This window comes from Capricornis sumatraensis, chromosome 7, assembly GCF_032405125.1.
Source record: "Capricornis sumatraensis isolate serow.1 chromosome 7, serow.2, whole genome shotgun sequence".
Classification (NCBI taxonomy): Eukaryota; Metazoa; Chordata; class Mammalia; order Artiodactyla; family Bovidae; genus Capricornis; species Capricornis sumatraensis.
Window position 1 is genome coordinate 42,865,845 of NC_091075.1, and position 20,011 is coordinate 42,885,855.

Consider the following 20,011-nt stretch of genomic DNA (forward strand, 5'->3'; position numbering starts at 1 on the left):
CTATTTTTTAAAAGACATTCTCTGTTTTCTTACAGGCTACTAGGCTGGGATTCTGGGATCGAACCTCAAATGTGTCTGTTACAATTCTGTCTCAGTTACTAATTAGCTGTATGACCTTGGGAAGTTTTTAAATCTCTTGATGGTATGATTGGTCTGCCAAAAAAATGCCATACATGCATTAGATGGTTCAGGCTCTGTGGAAATAATGTGGAAAACTAAATAACAGGATGCATGGTCCCTTCAATGGCTGGGGGCAAGAATCATATCTATTTGCTTACTATCCACTTTTCAACAGTTTATCACAATCTGTCTTCTGCAGAAACTCAATAAATATGTGTAAATTGCTGGTTGAGGATTTCATGATTTAGTATGGACAAGGTGACTTAAAATTCCACAGTTAGTTTGGTAGAATGAACCCTGATTTGAAAGACAGAAGACAAGGTCTGAAGGCAAAAAAGGCAGAGATTTATTATTTCATTGGCTATTTCACTGACTATTTGACATCAGGACAACCAGTCTTCACCTGGGTCATTTTCAGTATGGTCTCTGCAAAATTTGGAAAAGGTTGGGTTAGTTCTTCTCAAAGTTGTATTAACAGAGCTGTGATTGTATAATTCACCTTCACCACAAAACACAGTGTCAACGTGGCACACTTTTGTTTGTGTTTATTTGGTAGAAGGGTTCAGGAACTCAGCATCAGTACCTATCTAGCACACATAAACATCTCCACTTACACATGATTTGTTTTAGACCCCTCACTGATATTGTGAGTAGATAATATTATCCCCACTTACAAATAAGGAAGATGAAATTGAAGGAGGTTTCCCAGGGTAAAACGACTAGTACAAGTGTAATAGGCAGGATTGGAATCCAGGATGAGGAGGCTCTCAATTCTTCTCCTTTTCCTTCCTAAATCTCCAGTCCTGGTGAGGCACAGAAGAGGGCAGTGCAGGGTGCTGTTGGAGATGTTCCAACACCACTTTCATCTGACTCCAGCAGACAGCCCTATGATCAGCTGAAGGATATTCTAGTCACAAAAAACTCTAATTAATTAGGAAAACTCTGGTAATTAATTGCACACTCCCATTCTGTTTTCAATAAATGTAATCTATTAAGTCAGTAGCACTTATTCATGATAACACAAAGTATGTTCAGTAATAGGCTTGCCTTCCATCAGGGAACTAATATGGGGTTTTATGTGGAATTCCAGGAGAAATCAAGTAGGAATTGTTAACATTTGCTTCATTGCACAGATTACATGGTGCCGTGATTCTGTGGTTGACAAGCAGTAAATTGCTCAGTTGAGTATGGTGTATTAAAATGTGTTTAATCTACTATTAGTTCCACAGAAAACAATATTGCCTATCCCACTCCCAGTCACCCTGGATAACATCTGGGGACTCAGAGTCTTATTATAATTATAGACCATGAGCTGTAACAATAAACCACAAAGGGACTAATCATATCCTTTTTTGGAATTTGTTTATTTCAAATAATGTCTGGTTAACTTTTTTTTATAAAGAGCTCTGTACTGGACCACATTTTTGGTAAGATGAAGGAAACATGGATTTTAACTACAGAAGTCATGCTATTTATTTTCTTAATCATAAGGCACTATCTGCTTGGAATATTTTATGTTTTTCCTTTCTGGTAGATATTTCAACAAATATTTTTATGATCTCCTTTTGGGACAAGAAAAGACATAATGTTTAGAAAATGTTTAGTTTAAACTAAATATCTAGATAACTGCCTAAACTTGAAGTGATATAACCTATGCTGTCAGACTTTATTTTGGGGGGCTCCAAAATCACTGCAGATGGTGATTGCAACCATGAAATTAAAAGATGCTTACTCCTTGGAAGAAAAGGTATGACCAACCTAGATAGCATATTCAAAAGAAGAGACATTACTTTGCCGACTAAGGCCTGTCTAGTCAAGGCTATGGTTTTTCCTGTGGTCATGTATGGATGTGAGAGTTGGACTGTGAAGAAAGCTGAGCACCGAAGAATTGATGCTTTTGAACTGTGGTGTTGGAGAAGACTCTTGAGAGTCCCTTGGACTGCAAGGAGATCCAACCAGTCCATTCTGAAGGAGATCAGTCCTGGGATTTCTTTGGAAGGAATGATGCTAAAGCTGAAACTCCAGTACTTTGGCCCCCTCATGAGAAGGGTTGACTCATTGGAAAAGACTCTGATGCTGGGAGGGATTGGGGGCAGGAGGAGAAGGGGACGACCGAGGATGAGATGGCTGGATGGCATCACGGACTCGATGGACATGAGTCTGAGTGAACTCCGGAAGTTGGTGATGGACAGGGAGGCCTGGCGTGCTGCGATTCATGGGGTTGCAAAGAGTTGGACACCACTGAGCAACTGAACTGAACTGAACTGAGAGGTCTTAGAAAGAAAAAAATAAGATAAAAAGTGTCATTGCCTGTTTATTCAGAGCCAGTGCAAAAAACAAAAACAAAACCAAAAAAAAACCTGAATAGTTTGCTTCTGAGAAGTTAAGGACTAAATGTGATGCAAAATAGTACTGCTTCTCTTAGCCTACACTTCTGGTAAGTTTTCTCCTTGGTGCTGTAAAACCTATAACATATGTCACACCTGTCGTATTATCTATGTGTTTTATGCAAGTTTCTTTCAGAATTTTTTGGTGATCAGTAGATATATTAAAATAGAAGTAGATATATTAAAAATGAAAATAGAAATTTGTACATGATCCTGTCTAGAGGGGTTCAAAATTCATATTGGAAAAAAAAAAGTTTTGTTTATTTCCTTGCTGACCTCTTTGAATGCTTAAAAGGTAAGATCCATCAGCTTAAATGATTCGGTAGGTGTTATTTATACTCACCCTGTGCATTTCTGTTTGTTAACCAAAGGTCTTTGAACAGTACTAGGTTAATGTATGGCCAAACCACTACAATATTGTAAAGTAATTACCCTCCAATTAAAATAAATAAATTTTTAAAAATGAACAGTACTAGGAAGCGGTTCAAGATGCCAATGAGTTAATCTTCTGGAGTACTGTTATCTGTTCTAGTGAAATGGTCCTGTCATCTCCTCATTGGTTTTTAAAAGCGCCCTCTTATTATTTGTAGATGAAATTGTTTAAAGTTTTCTTCATGATGAGTAGATGTTGCTCTGACAAAATGAAATTGACAAAAAGCTAAAGCTTTACTTGATCCAGATTCTGTCACCAAATACGCTGTGATTCTGAGTCATCTTACAAATATGCTGCTCCTTGCTTACTTCCTCTTTCACAAAATGTTAACATTTCTCTTGATGTGGCTTTGAAATAATATGACTTAATGTACATGAAGGCATTTTAGGACAATGTTTAGTGCATGCTATATATCAAGCTTTATTAACATTTTAATAACATACTTCATCTGATGACATGATTCTCTCTTTTTCCCTTAAGATATTTCAGTGATGGTTCTCAAAATCTTTGTGGGTCATATTTGCCCCCTGATAGTTCTCCAGCTTCTCCTTTCCATTCCTGAAGTTTTCCTATTAACTTATTAATAGGAAATTAACTTCTTTAACCTATTAACTCTGATATATTTCCACCCATTTCTGTAACATGGTATCTGGTACCATATAATTTAGTTATTTATGCAAATTAATTTTATGGTGATTAACTTGATCAGACAAATATTAACTCTTTCCTCAAAGTTGCTGGGCTTCCCAGGTGGCACTAGTGGTAAAGAACCCACCTCCCAATGCGGGAGATGTAAGAGAGGCAGGTTTGATCCTTGGCTTGGGAAGATCCTCCGGAGGAGGGCATGGTAACCCACTCCTGTATTCTTGCCTGGAGAACCCCATGGACAGAGGAGCCTGGTAGGCTACAGTCCATAGGGTTGCACAGAGTCAGATATGACTGAAGAGACTTAGCAGGCAGGCAAAGTTGTTAGCCTCACGTACAATGAAGTTAGAATGTTTACAAATGGTGTTCTTAGAGTATTTATTTGCAGAAAGATCTTAGACTCAAGGTTTATTTTGTAATTAGCTTGTGAAGCGTTTAAAGACAGACCATTACTTTCTTCATCTTTGTATCTCTGTTCCAAGCCATTTTCCAAAACCATTGAGAGAGAGAAGCACCCCTAAACTACATATTTGGTGAAGAAGGGGAATGTCCTGTGAAGGGCTACAGGTTTGGGGACACAAGAATACCTAGAAAGTAACTTGTGAGGGGATCCACAATCCAGATCGCCACAGAGACTTCACCTGAAAGGTTGGTAAAGAACCCAGAACCCAGAGATGGAGAACAGAGATACCATAACATGGTGAACAGGTTCTAAAGGGAGGAATTAGCCAAGAGGAATCCCCTGAGGCTGAGACTAGCCCCTGGGTCCCTTTACAGAGTGCCCACAACCCTGCTCAAGGTTAAGGAGGGAGCTGTCTGAGCTGTCTTGAACATATTCATTTATTCAAGCAACATACCTATTAAAAACCTATTCTGTCCCAGGAAAATTACTGGGTACTGAGTATAAGTGGGTGACCCAAGGGTCAGTGGTCCTGCCCTCATTAATATCCCATCTCATAGGGGTTCAGAAAACAAATAAACAAGTTAATTAATTATTGCAGATGATCATAAATACTGAGAAAGGAACAAGCTGGGTGCAGTGATAGAATATATTTGGGAGGAGTGATTTGACCTACATAGACCTGTAATACATAGACAGGTGATCAGCGGAGGCAAGATTTGAGATGCTATTGGAAGCATTAGGAGGAGCCATCCATACTAAATAATAGGGAAAGTGTGTTTCAGAAAATAACGTGTGAAAAGACTGTAAGAGCAGAAAAAAATCAGAAGCTCTTTACCACAAGTGATTTTTTTCCCTCCAGTAATGTCTAAAAAAGAAATGCAGCCTGTAGACAGGGATTTGGGGAGGAAAGGAGAACACAGCCAAGGGCAGGGGATGTTTTGTGCTCCCAACTCTTCCAACCAAGCAAAGGTCCCGCCTCCACATTTCTTCCTGCAGGGATCAGAATTTGGTTATTTCTCTGGAAAGAATTTGCACTTAGGAAACTGAAAGGAGTCCAGCATGGCTAAAACATAGAAAATGAGTAGTGTTGGATAGAGATGTGATGCAGTTGTGGGTCGGTGAACACTGGGCACCATCACTACTTCACTCCTGACTGCTTCCCTGGAGCTTCCCATGTGCTTCTCTCTTACAGCGCTTGGGTGCTCGTGTCTTCATTCAATTCTCTGAGCTGCCATAGATGCTTCCAAGGACTTCTTTTTTTACCCTTCTTCTTAGCCAGGCTAGGTTTCTGTTGCTTACCATCCCAGAGCCTTTACTGATATAGACACTTCTCTATCTTTCTTGTTTTCTTTCTTGCCTGCTTGGCATCATTCAACATATTTCCTGGAGGAGTATGGTCTCTAGGCTGACGTGATTCTGTATTCTCCTGGATTCTGTATTCTCTCTGTGCTTCTTCAGTGTGTGTGTGTGTGTATATATATATATAACTGTCTTTGCCTTGTTCACATCCTAAGCCTGAATTCTCTATTTTCTCTTTCCAGTCATTCCCAGTGAATAAGAGCATGGGCCCTGAAGCCAAAGTGCATTGGTCCAAATTCCAGACTTGTTCATTGCTATCTATGTGACCTTAGGAAAGTTACTTAAACATTCGGTACTTCAGTTTCTTTATTTATCATATATTATAAAACTTAACTTTATAGGGCTATTCAGGGAATTAATTACCTCTAAAGCACATTGAAAACAGTTTTTTCATCATATGTACTCAATACTTATCATTTTTGCTATAGTTGCTGCTAACCATCTATTCTCATGACCCTATATGCTGGTGACTCTTAACTTTATATCTTTAGTCCCAGCTACCAACCATAGTAATTCATAAAATTTTATGAGACAAACTAACTCTGAACTTTTGGTCCCTGACCCACTCAACTTTTTTCTCCCAATTTTCTGTTTCTTAGCAAGTGTTTTCCATTTGTGTAAGTCAGAAAACCTGGAATCATCTTCATTGTTACTCTTTTTCTACTGGTCACCTTCAATCCATCATCAAATTCTGTCATTTTTATTTTGAAAATACAGATCAGACACTTTCATTCCTCAACCTCCTTTATATCTGAAATACCACAATTTTCAGTCCAATTCACCATCATATCTTGTCTAGACTCCTGCAATATCTTTCTTACTGCTTTTCTCTTCTTTATCCTACCCCCTTGATCAAACCCTTTACTGCCAAATAGAGTGTTTTAAAAGCACAGGTCATGTCAGTCTCCTACTTAAACAATCAGTGGCTTCCTACTATATTCAGAAAAAAATCTAGCCTACAAGACTCTATGTGACCTGCTCCATGCCCACCTGGGGATGGCCTCATCTTATGAATCCCTCTCTCCTTCAACCTCAATCATGTTAACCTCCCCTTTCTTAGGACTTTCACTCTTGCTGTTTCTTCGACTGGGGACAACTCTTTCTTTGCTCTTTTCATGAATGATCCTTTCCTTAGGGCTTACATAAAACACCTAGAGTTAGTAAAGACCTTTTGTATCAGTTAGTGGAGTAGGACGGAGAAGGCAATGGCACCCCACTCCAGTACTCTTGCCTGGAATATCCCATGGGCGGAGGAGCCTGGTAGGCTGCAGTCCATGGGGTCACAAAGAGTTGGACAGGACTGAGTGACAGAGCATGCATGCATGTATCAGTTAGGGCCCTTCATGGAAACAAAATTCAGAGAGTGAGACAGAGGGTGGATTTTAAAGTATTGGTTCATGGGATTGTGGGACTGGTAAGTCAGAAATCTACAGGCAGGCTGGTAGGCTGGAAACTCTGTTAGTCTTTAGGCAGAATTCCTTCTTCTCTGGAACCCCCTAGATTTTGTTCTTGAGTACTTCAGTTGATTGAGTGATGCTAACCAGATTATCAAAGGTCATCCATTTTAAAGTCAACTGACTGTAGATGTTAATCACACCTACAAAAATAGCTTCACAGCAACATCTAGACTGGTGTTTGAGGAAACAATCAGGCACCAAGGCCTAATCCAGTCAACAAACAAAAATTAACCATCACACTTTCCAGGTCCCCTGTGCCCACATACGAGTCTCACTCACAGAATTCTGTCCGTCTCCTTCATGAAATATACCACAATTTGCCGTTGATTATTTTTTACCTTTCTTATTAACTACATCCTTCTTACACCAAACTCTAGTGTTGAAAACAATTCTCTTTTATTCATAAATACATATCCAATATTAGCAAAGTACCTGGCATATAGTGAGTATTCAGTAAATGATCAGTGCTTCATGCATGTTTATGGAAAATATTCATAACTGGGAGGAGCTTGAGATGAGAAGTTTTGACTCAATCTCCTAAAATTCTATGGGAGTTGAAATGTCATAAATTAAGCATAATTCATTAGAATGTGCATAGTTAAGGAAATTACTGATTCTGTCTCATTTTCTTTTGACATTCCTTTGTAGTTCTCTCAAGCTAAATTATTCAGCACAGATTTCTGAGGATATATAGTCTAACACACTCAACTCAAATGTAGCATTGAAAGACAAAGTTTGGCAACGTTTTATTTTAATGAAGATTTGAATGCCTGCCAGGATCACTGGAATAATTGCCATTTGGGTTTATATTAATGAACACATTGAAGTGGAATTGTGAAAAATGGAAAAAGATCAGACTTTATGGGGTAGCTTAACCACTAGCAACTTGCAGTGATGAATGGTGCCCTGGATTTGTTGTTAATTTTAGCCACAAGACACCCAAAGTTGAATAGCAGGCTCTTTAAGAAACATGTACTGAATTTGAAAAAAAAAATTATTTATTGGGCTCCCAGTGATTTATTTGTATGAATTAATTAGTTCATCCAAAAAGATGAGAAGGAGTAATACTGTTAGAGTTGATCCACATAGCATCTTACCACCACACTGTGCTTGGGTTCTGGGTCATGAAGACCGAGTTTCTTGTACAACAAATAGTATTCATAAACCCTTAGAGGAAGCAGCTCCTGAACTTGCTGTGTATTCATTTCTGATACTGTGCTAAGTGAAGTAGCAAGCCTTGACACACTGAGAAGACAGACTATTATTTTAAAAAATTCTTGATGCCTCAAGGGATATGTGAGTTTGAGGTCAGAAGACACATGACTCCCAGACTAAAAAACTTTATCTCAGGAGAATTAATTAAACTAACTTGAGAAATCTGCAGGATTCTCTAGAAAAATTCAGTAGAATATTTTATTGATTTTTGCAGATTACTGGTTGCTCCTCTAAACTAAATTCTCCCTCTATCCACATACACTGCTATCCAGGTAGAGATGATTTCTTAGCTTCCCCTGGCAGTTTATGTGGCTACTGAGCCCAGGGGATGTAAATGAGAGTGACGCACATACACACATTTATACACACATATATCTTTTTTGTTACATCTAACTTGGCACAATCGCCTTCCCCTGTCTATGGCTCTTTCATCTTCCCTCAGGATAATAACATGAAAATGACCTAGCTTGCGCAATGCAGATGGGGCCAGTAGCCCAGCCAAGGGATGCAGGGCAATGTGCTGGAAGGAACCTGGATTTCTGAATGTCCTGATGGAAGAAAATTTCCCCACCAGCCTGGACCAGCCTTCCTGTGACTTGAGAGAAAAATAAAATTTGATGTTGCTTACAAGACTGTTGTGGGAAAAAATCTAGAAGACTTTAGAAGTGCTTCTAGGAAATATTTGCTTTCTATGAGAGTTGCTCTTATGCAAGTTGTTTTTTAAAATTACGTGCATCTCTAGGTCGCATTTTATGTTTAAAACATTACAGTTTATGTTACATCTTTTTATTTTTCACAAAACCTCAGTCAGGGTGTCATTAGGAGAAATACTACGTCAGTTTCTCCAATAATTCAAAACACAGAGTAAAATCAAACAAAAACAAAGTGCACTATTTCCCAGTGTGCCCTTAGGGCAAGGTGTGGGCAAAGACACCTTAAGGAAGAGCTTCTAGGCAGTACCATGATTCAGAGAGACAGCATGATGACAGTGGTGCTAATGATAATAATAACGATATAATAATAATGATGATAGTAATGATCATAAACCTGCTTTTGGATTGTCATCATGTGACAGGTTCTATCTCTGTGTTTTACCTCCATTATCTGTGAGATAATGTTTCTCCAGTTTTGCAGATGACATAAGTGAAGCCCAGAGAGGTCAAGTATCTTGCCCAGTGGCAACCAGAACTGGAGTCTAGTCACATTGACATTTTACTCCAGAATATGTGCAGTTTTGTGCAGAGATGAGTTACTGCTGCAGGACTGAGAGTGCTGTCCTTAGAGAACTTTGCTTGCAAGGTTGACCAGGAGACTGGGAGGCCATATGGTCATGCAGGTGAAAGATGGCAGCTGTGTGTGTGAAGAAACAAAAGTGTAGAAGAGAAGGAAGGGGGGGATATGAGAGATATGAAGACTGGACAACTGACTCAACGTGGAGATGAATCAGAGGCAGGAGGTTCTAAGGGAAGAGTTCAGAAAGATATTTGAGTTTCTAGGTGACCAGACCAATGGAAAGAACATTTATTGAGAAAAGATAGGTTTAGGAGGCAAAGATCAGTTAAATATCTTGCATATGTATATCACTTAATGAAAACAAAAACTATTATCTAGATATTATATGATGATACGGAATGAACTTTATCTGTGATTAAGTTCTAATACTTTAATTCCAAAATCAATTACTGCGTGGTACCATGAGCCGGATGCCTGGAATTATGAGTAGAGAATATTGAGGTGCATCAAACTCAGGACATGGTCTTTAGGAAGCTCATAGATTAAACAGAAATCAGAGTCTTAAGTCTACTTTTTATTTCTATTTTTCTCGAGTTTTTATTTTTGTTTGTTTGTTTATTTACTTTCATAGAGGGAGAGGGGGAATGCTGGGTAGAGTTGTTATGGTTCTTCAAGGGTAAATCCCTCTTTGGAACAAGGATGGAATATCATGCATTCCTTAAACTGCTGCCTTCCCTATGGGGACTCCCAAACAAACGAAGAGGAGCCTGAGAGTTGGAAAATCAACCCACTAGACTGAAGTGTCCCAAAACAGGGAACTCCTGGTCAACATGGATATAATGGTTACTTGAAAATAAAATTAAGTGTTCATGATTAATTATTCATTGTCAGCTAAAAATAATTAACGTTTAGGATATATGTCAAAAGAATCTACCCCTGCTTCTGCTGCAGCCACATAAATACATGCCTATAAAAATTATCTAGAAGAATAAAGAAGAATATTAAGAGTAGTTACCCCAGCAAGGGGGAATGGAGAGCTGATTGTAGATAGGACAGTTACATATTTCAATGTACACCCCGTTTGCATGGCATCTTATTAGGTTAAGATAGAAAAGAAACAAACCAGGACGCATCCAATTGCCCAAGTATATATGTCACATAAATGCATAGTCACATTAGTGCAATATACTTTGAGATGATATCACAGGTCTACCTTATGAATTTTAGTTACCCTAGTACTTAGAAGAATGAGAGGAAAATACTAAAGGACTTTAATGTCTATTTTTCACATTCTAAATGAAAGGGATTATGCAGAACATTTCTCATCATCTTCTCATTTACACCAGTATTAATGTCCTGAATCTTCAAATTAAAATTTGATACCCTGAAAGGCTTAACTATCTGCTCATGGTGAGAAATGGCAGTTGAAAGGTTTGAGCCCAGAAGAGCACATGGACCATGCCAGACTTGGAAGTCAGAAGGGCAGCCATGTTTATCTGCTCAGACCTGTAGACAACCTTCTCCTCAGAAAGCTCTGCTTCTTGGAAGTCTGACAGAAAACTCTGCTACGGCATAGGAAATAACATTTTCACTGTTCTTATACCTTGAATCTAAAGTACATGAGTAATACTTTGCACTTAAGGAAGAGCTTTATCTGACTCTTTCAAGAGCTGTACAAAACCAATTATTACCCACCTCCCTTCATGATTGGAAGGGAAGATCTTAATCCCTAATTTGCTGACGGGGAAACAGAATCTTCCAGGGATGAAGTGATTTGCTGAAGGTCATACAATCAGTCTATAAAAGCCTCAAGAATAACTCTGAGGGCTTGTGACAAAAGACAAATTGCCTTATACAATTAGCAGCTTATTTTTCTACCCTAATCACCGGATTCCACTCTTTTCCAGGCATGTACAAATCTCCCAGCTTCTCCCTCTCCACCGTAAGTGGGATTTAGAGCTTTTAATGTACATGTTCTTTGTCCAAAATGTAGATCTCTATAATTTCACCCTCAGTTCCCTTAATCTATTTTTAAAGTGCAGAAGGTCTCAAATCCTTCAAGAAGGGTGGGGATGCCCCATCAAAGAATTCTCCTCTCCTGCTGGTTCCTTTGGCCATTACATCAAATCTTTTGTAGAAGTCAGGAGGAAAGGCTAGTTCTACTTTTGGTAAAATACGTAAGATGTCTGGGTTGCAGGCATAATATTTAGGGTGGGATTAACTGTTCTTGAAAGTTACTTCATATGTGTGTGGATTTATCTCTGGGCTTTCTATTTTGTTCCATTGATCTATATGTCTGTCTTTGTGCCAGTACCATACTGTTTTGATGACTGTGGCTTTGTAGTAGAGCCTGAAGTCAGGCAAGTTGATTCCTCCAGTTCCATTCTTCTTTCTCAAGATTGCTTTGGCTATTCGAGGTTTTTTGTATTTCCATACAAATCTTGAAATTATTTGTTCTAGTTCTGTGAAAAATATGGCTGGTAGCTTGATAGGGATTGCGTTGAATTTGTAAATTGCTTTGGGTAGTATACTCATTTTCACTATATTGATTCTTCCAATCCATGAACATGGTATATTTCTCCATCTATTAGTGTCCTCTTTGATTTCTTTCATCAGTGTTTTATAGTTTTCTATATATAGGTCTTTAGTTTCTTTGGGTAGATATATTCCTAAGTATTTTATTCTTTTTGTTGCAATGGTGAATGGAATTGTTTCCTTAATTTCTTTTTCTACTTTCTCATTATTAGTGTATAGGAATGCAAGGGATTTCTGTGTGTTGATTTTATATCCTGCAACTTTACTATATTCATTGATGAGCTCTAGTAATTTTCTGGTGGAGTCTTTAGGGTTTTCCATGTAGAGGATCATGTCATCTGCAAACAGTGAGAGTTTTACTTCTTCTTTTCCAATTTGGATTCCTTTTATTTCTTTTTCTGCTCTGATTGCTGTGGCCAAAACTTCCAGAACTATGTTGAATAGTAGCGGTAAATCCACACACATATGGACACCTTATCTTTGACAAAGGAGGCAAGAATATACAATGGAGTAAAGACAATCTCTTTAACAAGTGGTGCTGGGAAAACTGGTCAACCACTTGTAAAAGAATGAAACTAGATCACTTTCTAACACCGCACACAAAAATAAACTCAAAATGGATTAAAGATCTAAATGTAAGACCAGAAACTACAAAACTCCTAGAGGAGAATATAGGCAAAACACTCTCAGACATAAATCACAGCAGGATCCTCTATGATCCACCTCCCAGAATTCTGGAAATAAAAGCAAAAATAAACAAATGGGATCTAATTAAAATTAAAAGCTTCTGCACAACAAAGGAAACTATAAGCAAGGTGAAAAGACAGCCTTCTGAATGGGAGAAAATAATAGCAAATGAAGCAACTGACAAACAACTAATCTCAAAAATATACAAGCAACTTATGCAGCTCAATTCCAGAAAAATAAACGACCCAATCAAAAAATGGGCCAAAGAACTAAATAGACATTTCTCCAAAGAAGACATACGGATGGCTAACAAACACATGAAAAGATGCTCAACATCACTCATTATCAGAGAAATGCAAATCAAAACCACAATGAGGTACCACTTCACACCAGTCAGAATGGCTGCGATCCAAAAATCTGCAAGCAACAAATGCTGGAGAGGGTGTGGAGAAAAGGGAACCCTCCTACACTGTTGGTGGGAATGCAAACTAGTACAGCCACTATGGAGAACAGTGTGGAGATTCCTTAAAAAATTGCAAATAGAACTACCTTATGACCCAGCAATCCCACTGCTGGGTATACACACCGAGGAAACCAGAATTGAAAGAGACACATGTACCCCAATGTTCATCGCAGCACTGTTTATAATAGCCAGGACATGGAAACAACCTAGATGTCCATCAGCAGATGAATGGATAAGGAAGCTTTGGTACATATACACGATGGAGTATTACTCAGCCGTTAAAAAGAATTCATTTGAATCAGTTCTGATGAGATGGATGAAACTGGAGCCGATTATACAGAGTGAAGTAAGCCAGAAAGAAAAACACCAATACAGTATACTAACACATATATATGGAATTTAGAAAGATGGCAATGACGACCCTGTATGCAAGACAGGAAAAAAGACACAGCTGTGTATAACGGACTTTTGGACTCAGAGAGAGAGGGAGAGGGCGGGATGATTTGGGAGAATGGCATTCTATCATGTATACTATCATGTAAGAATTGAATCGCCAGTCTATGTCTGACGCAGGATACAGCATGCTTGGGGCTGGTGCATGGGGATCACCCACAGAGATGTTATGGGGAGGGAGGTGGAAGGGGGTTTCATGTTTGGGAACACATGTAAGAATTAAAGATTTTAAAATTTAAAATAAATAAATAAATAAATAAATAAATACACATTAAAAAAAAAAAAAAAGAAAGAAAGTTACTTCAGACTGAATTCAGCCATTTTAACCCATAGCGGTTTCTCTTTCCTCACAAACACCACCGTGATAGACATCATGCGAGTGTGACTCCCTATAAATCATGCCCTTTTTAATCCCTTTGCCTTGAGTTTTGGGATATGCAGGGGGTGATGGGAGATGTTAGGTCCACGATCATGTTACCTTAAATAAGACTCTGATTTAGTAGAGTAGAGACTCTCTCTTACTGGCTTTGAAGAAGTTAGCTTTCATGTTATGAAAAAGTTTCTGGTAGGGCCATTGGTAAGGGACTACACACAGCTGCTAGGACAGTGGTCCCTAACCTTTTTGGCATCAGGGATTGGTTTCATAGAAGACAATTTTTCCACAGACCAGGGTGGAGGGGATGGTTTCAGGATGATTCTCAAAAGAGGTGAGTAACCTAGATCCCTTGCATGTGAAGTTCATAGTAAGGTTTGAGCTCCTATGGGAAAAATCTCAGGCAGTAATGTGAGTGAGTGATGGGAAGTGGCTGTAAATACAGATGAAACTTCACTCACCTGCCCACAACTCACCTCCGACTGTTTAGTCCAGATCCTAACAGGCCATGGACGGGTACCATTCCATGGCCCAGGGTCATGGACCCCTGTCCTAGGAGATGAGTGGTCCAAGGTTGACAGCTAGACAAGAGTGAGGACCTCAGAAATATAATCACAAGGAAACGAACTCTGCCAACAACCATATGAGCTTAGATGAGGGCTCTTAAATCCAGAAAGAGCTGTAGCTTTACCAATAATTGAATTATAGCCTTATGAGGTCCCAAGCAGAGGACCCAATTAAGTCATTTTTGGACTCCTGACCTTCAAAACTGTGAGATAATGAATGTGCATTTCTTTAAGTCACTAAATGTGTGGTAATTTATTACACACAATAGAAAACTAATATAGACATCTTGTACTTTTAGATATAAAGACTATTAACACAACATTTTTAGGGAAGAATGACATTTACAAGTATTAAAGTGATACCTCAAAGATGTATTTGAATTTAAAGGATACTTTGACCTATTAAAATTTAAAATAGTGAGAGAAAAGGAAGCAGGGAAAGACTTGGAACAGGAAGTAGCCAGGTGTCCAAAACATATTGTCTAACTAGTTGCAAATATCTTTCATCCTGTGCCTTGAAAAATGGGAAAAATATGCTGTAAATTATTAATTAATGAGAGGAAATGTCCAAAAGGCATAGCCATATGAAAAATTAATGCTCAGAACATCATTCATTATCACCTAGTGTAGACTGAAATTATGCTTGATTTTGAAAGAGAACAGCAAAGCAAGTTTATGAGTTATGTATACAGATTCTTGTATGACCTTCTAGGTCAGTTTTTTTCAAACGCAACTTTCTGTTAGCAGTCTATTAAAATGGGATTTTTTAAAAAATTAAGACTTAAAAAAAAAGATTAGTAAGCATCAGCCAAGATTTAACTGAATCAGAGTCATCTGAGGTAAGATCACTTACACACATCATCCCACACACCAAAGGCTTAAGAGTCCAAGTAGTCAGTTTAACTATTAATATTTGCCATTATCAGACTCATCACAAAGAGGTCAATTCAGTGTGTGATATAAGCAACTTTATGGCTACAATTTTATACATCTTGTTCAGTGGTTCTCAAACTTGGCTGCACATTATAATTACCTGGGGAGCTTTATCAATTCTGAGGCTAAAGCTTCTTCTGGGAGCAATTATATCAGAATCACCAAGCATAGTACCATTTATTTGTAGTTTTTAAAGTTCCCTAGATGATTGTAACATGAAATTGCTGATGTATAGCTAACACCTTGCATCTTTCCACATACTTTTAAATTTATAATTATGTAGCTCAAAACCCAAAACACTGGTGGGGGATATGTGGGTTAACCATGACTGCCTCACTTTGATGGAACGTAAAACTGAAGTTGACTGTTTAGGGCCACACTATAATAATTCTTTTTTTCGCTGAACTTCATGTTTACTATCTTAATTTATTTAACAAAACCCTCCAAAACTTCAAAACAAGGCAAAGTCCATGTAATGAAGTTTTATTATCCCGATTTGTAGAAACAAGGACATAGAGACCACGGATTCAAAGGGATCTCCTTAAACAAATAAGATATGGACCTGAGTCTGAGTGACACCAATGTTTCTGATGTTTGAGCTGTACTTGTGATTCTCAATGTGTGGTTCCCAGACCAGCAGCATCAGCATTGCTTTGAAACATGAGAAAGGCAAATTCTCCACTCAAATCGCAGACCAACTAAATCATAATCTTTCTAACTGGGGTCCAGCAATCTGTTTTAATAAATCCTTTATGTGATTCCTAGGCACAGTAAAGACTGAGAAACACTATACTGTATTCTTCATTTCTGTTAGTAGCCTACTTTTGAAGACCCAGTTTAGCATGTGGTAAGAGAAATTAAAATGTGGGGATAAGATATGGTGAGAGGCTAAGGAATTCTCTCTTACTATCTTTACTCCAATTTTCCATTTATATTAACAATATATTCTGGAGAAATGCTATCAGATATATAGGACTGGGAAAAGATTGGGGGGGCACTCACGATGTTTATTTTCAGGGATGTTTAACTACTTTCATATAAATACAACTGTTTTAAGATGTTGATGAATAGTTTATCATTTTAATCAAAATATAACAGTTTTAAAGGTTTCATTAAAAGTGAGTATCTTGGGTCTTTATCCTACTATTCTACACACACTGAGGATGGGAGGCTGACCCCCTCAACACCAGGCTCCTCACCTGGACTGAGGATGGCAGGCACTGCATTGGCGTCCTGGGGGTGAGAGCCTGGTTCTAAGAAAGAATGTGTGAGAGCGAGGGGTAGAGATAGGCACAGACACGCAGACAGAGGAAGACATCTGTCTCTTGGACCAACCAGGCAAAGCCCATTCCTCACCGTCTGATCCCAGCCTAGGCTGGCTCCAGAGGCCAAGGCTCTCATCACACTTGTTTGCACCATTGTCTTCAGTCTGGGTCCCTGCCCACCCCACCAAGAGTTCCTTGAGGACCCCTTTCCCTCATGAAATGTTCCTGTGGGCACGAAGTCTGGAAAGCACCGGTCTGGGAGTCTGGTGCCCCACAGGTGCTCAGAACATGTTTACCATCTTATAAGTGATGATAAGGTTGAAGACAGCATGGTCTCAGGATAAGTTGAGATAATCTGCTGTGAAGGACAGTACACAAAGGTATCAGTAGCTGCAGACGGACTTGTGATAAGACTGTATATTTCTGCCTCCCAACTCCACATATTGCTGAAGCAATACATGAACTGTGAACTTCCAGATGTTCAAGCTGGTTTTAGAAAAGGCAGAGGCACAGAGATCAAATTGCCAACATCTGCTGGATCATCAAAAAAAGCAACAGAGTTCCAGAAAAACATCTATTTCTGCTTTATTGCCAAAGGCTTTTATGTTGAAGCCTTTGACTGTGTGGATCACAATAAACCGTGGAAAATTCTGAAAGAGATGGGAATACCAGACCACCTGAACTGACTCTTGAGAAACCTATATGCAGGTCAGGAAGCATGTACAGTTAGGACTGGACATGGAACAACAGACTGGTTCCAAATAGGAAAAGGAGTATGTCAAGGCTGTATATTGTCACCCTGCTTATTTAACTTATATGATAGAGTACATCATGAGAAATGCTGGGCTGGAAGAAGCGCAAGCTGGAATCAAGATTGCCGGGAGAAATATCAATAACCTCAGATATGCAGATGACACCACTCTTATGGCAGAAAGTGAAGAGGAACTAAAAAGCTGCTTGATGAAAGTGAAAGAGGAGAGTGAAAAAGTTGGCTTAGGAGGCAGTCCTAAGATGGCGGAGGAATAGGAGGGGGAGACCACTTTGTCCCCACAAGTTCATCAAAAGAACGTTTAAACGCTGAGTAAATTCCACAAAACAACTTCTGAATGCCGGCAGAGGACATCAGACACCCAGAAAAGCAGCCCAATGTCTTCGAAAGGAGGTAGGAAAAAATACAAAAGGCAAAAAAAGAGACAAAAGAGGTAGGGATGGAGCTCCTTCCCTGGAAGGGAGTCTTAAAGAGAGAGAAGTTTCCAAACACCAAGAAACACTCTCACTGCCGAGTCTGTGGCAAGCCTGGGAAGCACAGGGGGCAACATAACAGGGAGGAAAAATAAATAAATAATTAAACCCCACAGATTACGAGCCCAATGGTAACTCCCCCAGCGGAGAAGCAGCGCAGATGCCTGCACCCACCACTAGCAAGCGGGGGCTGGGCAGGGAGGCGAGGGCTACATTGCTTAGAGTAAGGACCAGGCCTGAATGCCCCGAGGGCAATCTGAGTGAACTAACTTGGGCTAGCAAAACAGACTGTGGGATAGCTACCACGCGAAAAGCCCTAAGATACCGCCAGGCCTGTGCACAGAACAAGGACTCAACAGAACTAGCCGGTTGCAGACCATCCCCCTCTGGTGACAGGCAGCCATAGCCGGAAGGGGACAATCACAGCCCCAGAGAGACATTATCTACTGAACTGCAAGCAGGCTTCTTTGCTAACTAAGACTTCTTGGGGTTCTGGACAGTCAACATCCACCTGAGAACGTGAGCCGGTTTTACACCTAGAAAACCGAGCAGCAAGGATGGGGGAGGTAATAAGTTACAGTGATCGCACTCGCCAAACACCTCATCACCTGAGCTGCTCAGACCTGGGAAGGGCACAAAACACAGGCCCAACCGAGTCTGCGCCTCTGAGAACTACCCAAGTTCCTGAACCTGAGCGGCTTAGACCTGGGAGGTGCATGCAGCCCAAGGCTGGCCTCGGACGGTTCCTGGCGGAGCAACCTAGAGCCTGAGCAGTGTGAGCAGGGAGGGCACACCCGCCGTGAGTAGGGGCAGGCCCAGTGTGGCTGAGACACCGCGAGCACACGGCAGTATCATTTGTTTGCAGCGTCCCTCCTTCCCCACAGTGCAAATGAACAAGTGAGCCTAAAAAAAAGTGTCCACCACCGCCCTCTTTGTGTCAGGGCGGGAATCAGACACTGAAGAGACCAGCAAACAGAAGAAGCTAAAACAGAGGGAACCACCTTGGAAGTGACAGGTGCAACAGATTAAAGCCCTGTCATTAGTACCGACTACATAGGAAGGGGCCTATAGATCTCGAGAAATATAAGCTGGACCAAGGAACTATCCGAAATGAACTGACCCCACACTGCCCACAACAACACCAGAGAAAGTCCTAGATATATTTTTACTATGTTTACGATCATTCTTTTTTTTAAAATTTTTTTAAAATTTTAAGTCCTCTATTACTCCTTTACTTTACTTTTCACTTTTATAACCTACTATTACTTTGCAAAAAAAAAAAAACCAAACCATATTTTTTAAAGCAAACTTCATATATATATATATTTAATAATTTTTGTGACTTTATTTATTTTTTCTTATTTTCTTTAATATTGTATTTTTGAAATTCCAAACTCTACTCTAGATTTTTAATCTTTGCTTTTTGGTATTTGTTACCAATTTTGTACCTTTAAGAACCCAATCTTCAGTACCCATTTTTACTTGGGAGCAAGATTACTGGCTTGACTGCTCTATCTCCCTTTGGACTCTCCTTTTTTTTCACCAGGTCGCCTCTGTCTCCTCCCTACCCCCTCTCTTCTCTACCCAACTCTGTGAATCTCTGTGTGTTCCAGATGGTTGAGAACACTTAGGGAACTGATTACTGGCTGGATTTGTCTCTCTCCTTTTCATTCCCCCTTTTTATCCTCCTGGCACCTCTGTCTCCTTCCTCCCTCTTCTCTTCTCTGTATAACACCGTGAACAACTCTGAGCAGTCCAGTTGAGGGCACATAAGGAAGTGATTACTGGCTAGCTTGCTCTCTCCTCTATTGACTCCACCTCATCTCATTCGGGTCACCTCTAACTCCTTCCTCCCTCTTCTCTTCTCCATGTAATTCTGTGAACCTCTCTGGGTGTCCCTCACTGTGGAGAAACTTTTCATCTTTAACCTAGATGTTTTATCAATGGTGCTGTATAGAAGGAGAAGTCTTGAGACTACTGTAAAAATAAGACTGAAAACCAGAAGCAGGAGGCTTAAGTCCAAATCCTGAGAATACCAGAGAACTTCTGACTCCAGGGAACATTAATTGATAGGAGCTCATCAAATGCCTCCATACCTACACTGAAACCAAGCACCATCCACAGGCCAACAAGTTCCAGAGCAAGACATATCATGCAAATTCTCCAGCAACACAGGAACACAGCCCTGAGCTTCAATATACAGGCTGCCCAAAGTCACTCCAAAACCACTGACATCTCATAA

At 39.7% G+C, this 20,011-nt stretch overlaps 1 protein-coding gene across 3 annotated transcripts in view; it reads right to left on the reverse strand.

Annotated features, from left to right (window-relative positions):
• Positions 1-20,011, reverse strand: part of KCNIP4 (potassium voltage-gated channel interacting protein 4) — a 242,555-nt gene that overhangs the window by 82,138 nt on the left and 140,406 nt on the right. Inside the window, exon 2 of one of the 3 annotated variants that reach the window (XM_068975027.1) lies at positions 6,543-6,563. The exons of the other annotated variants lie outside the window; for them this stretch is intronic. Coding sequence (XP_068831128.1) covers positions 6,543-6,563 — 21 coding nt within the window. The remainder of the gene's footprint in view (positions 1-6,542; positions 6,564-20,011) is intronic. 3 annotated transcript variants of the gene reach the window in all.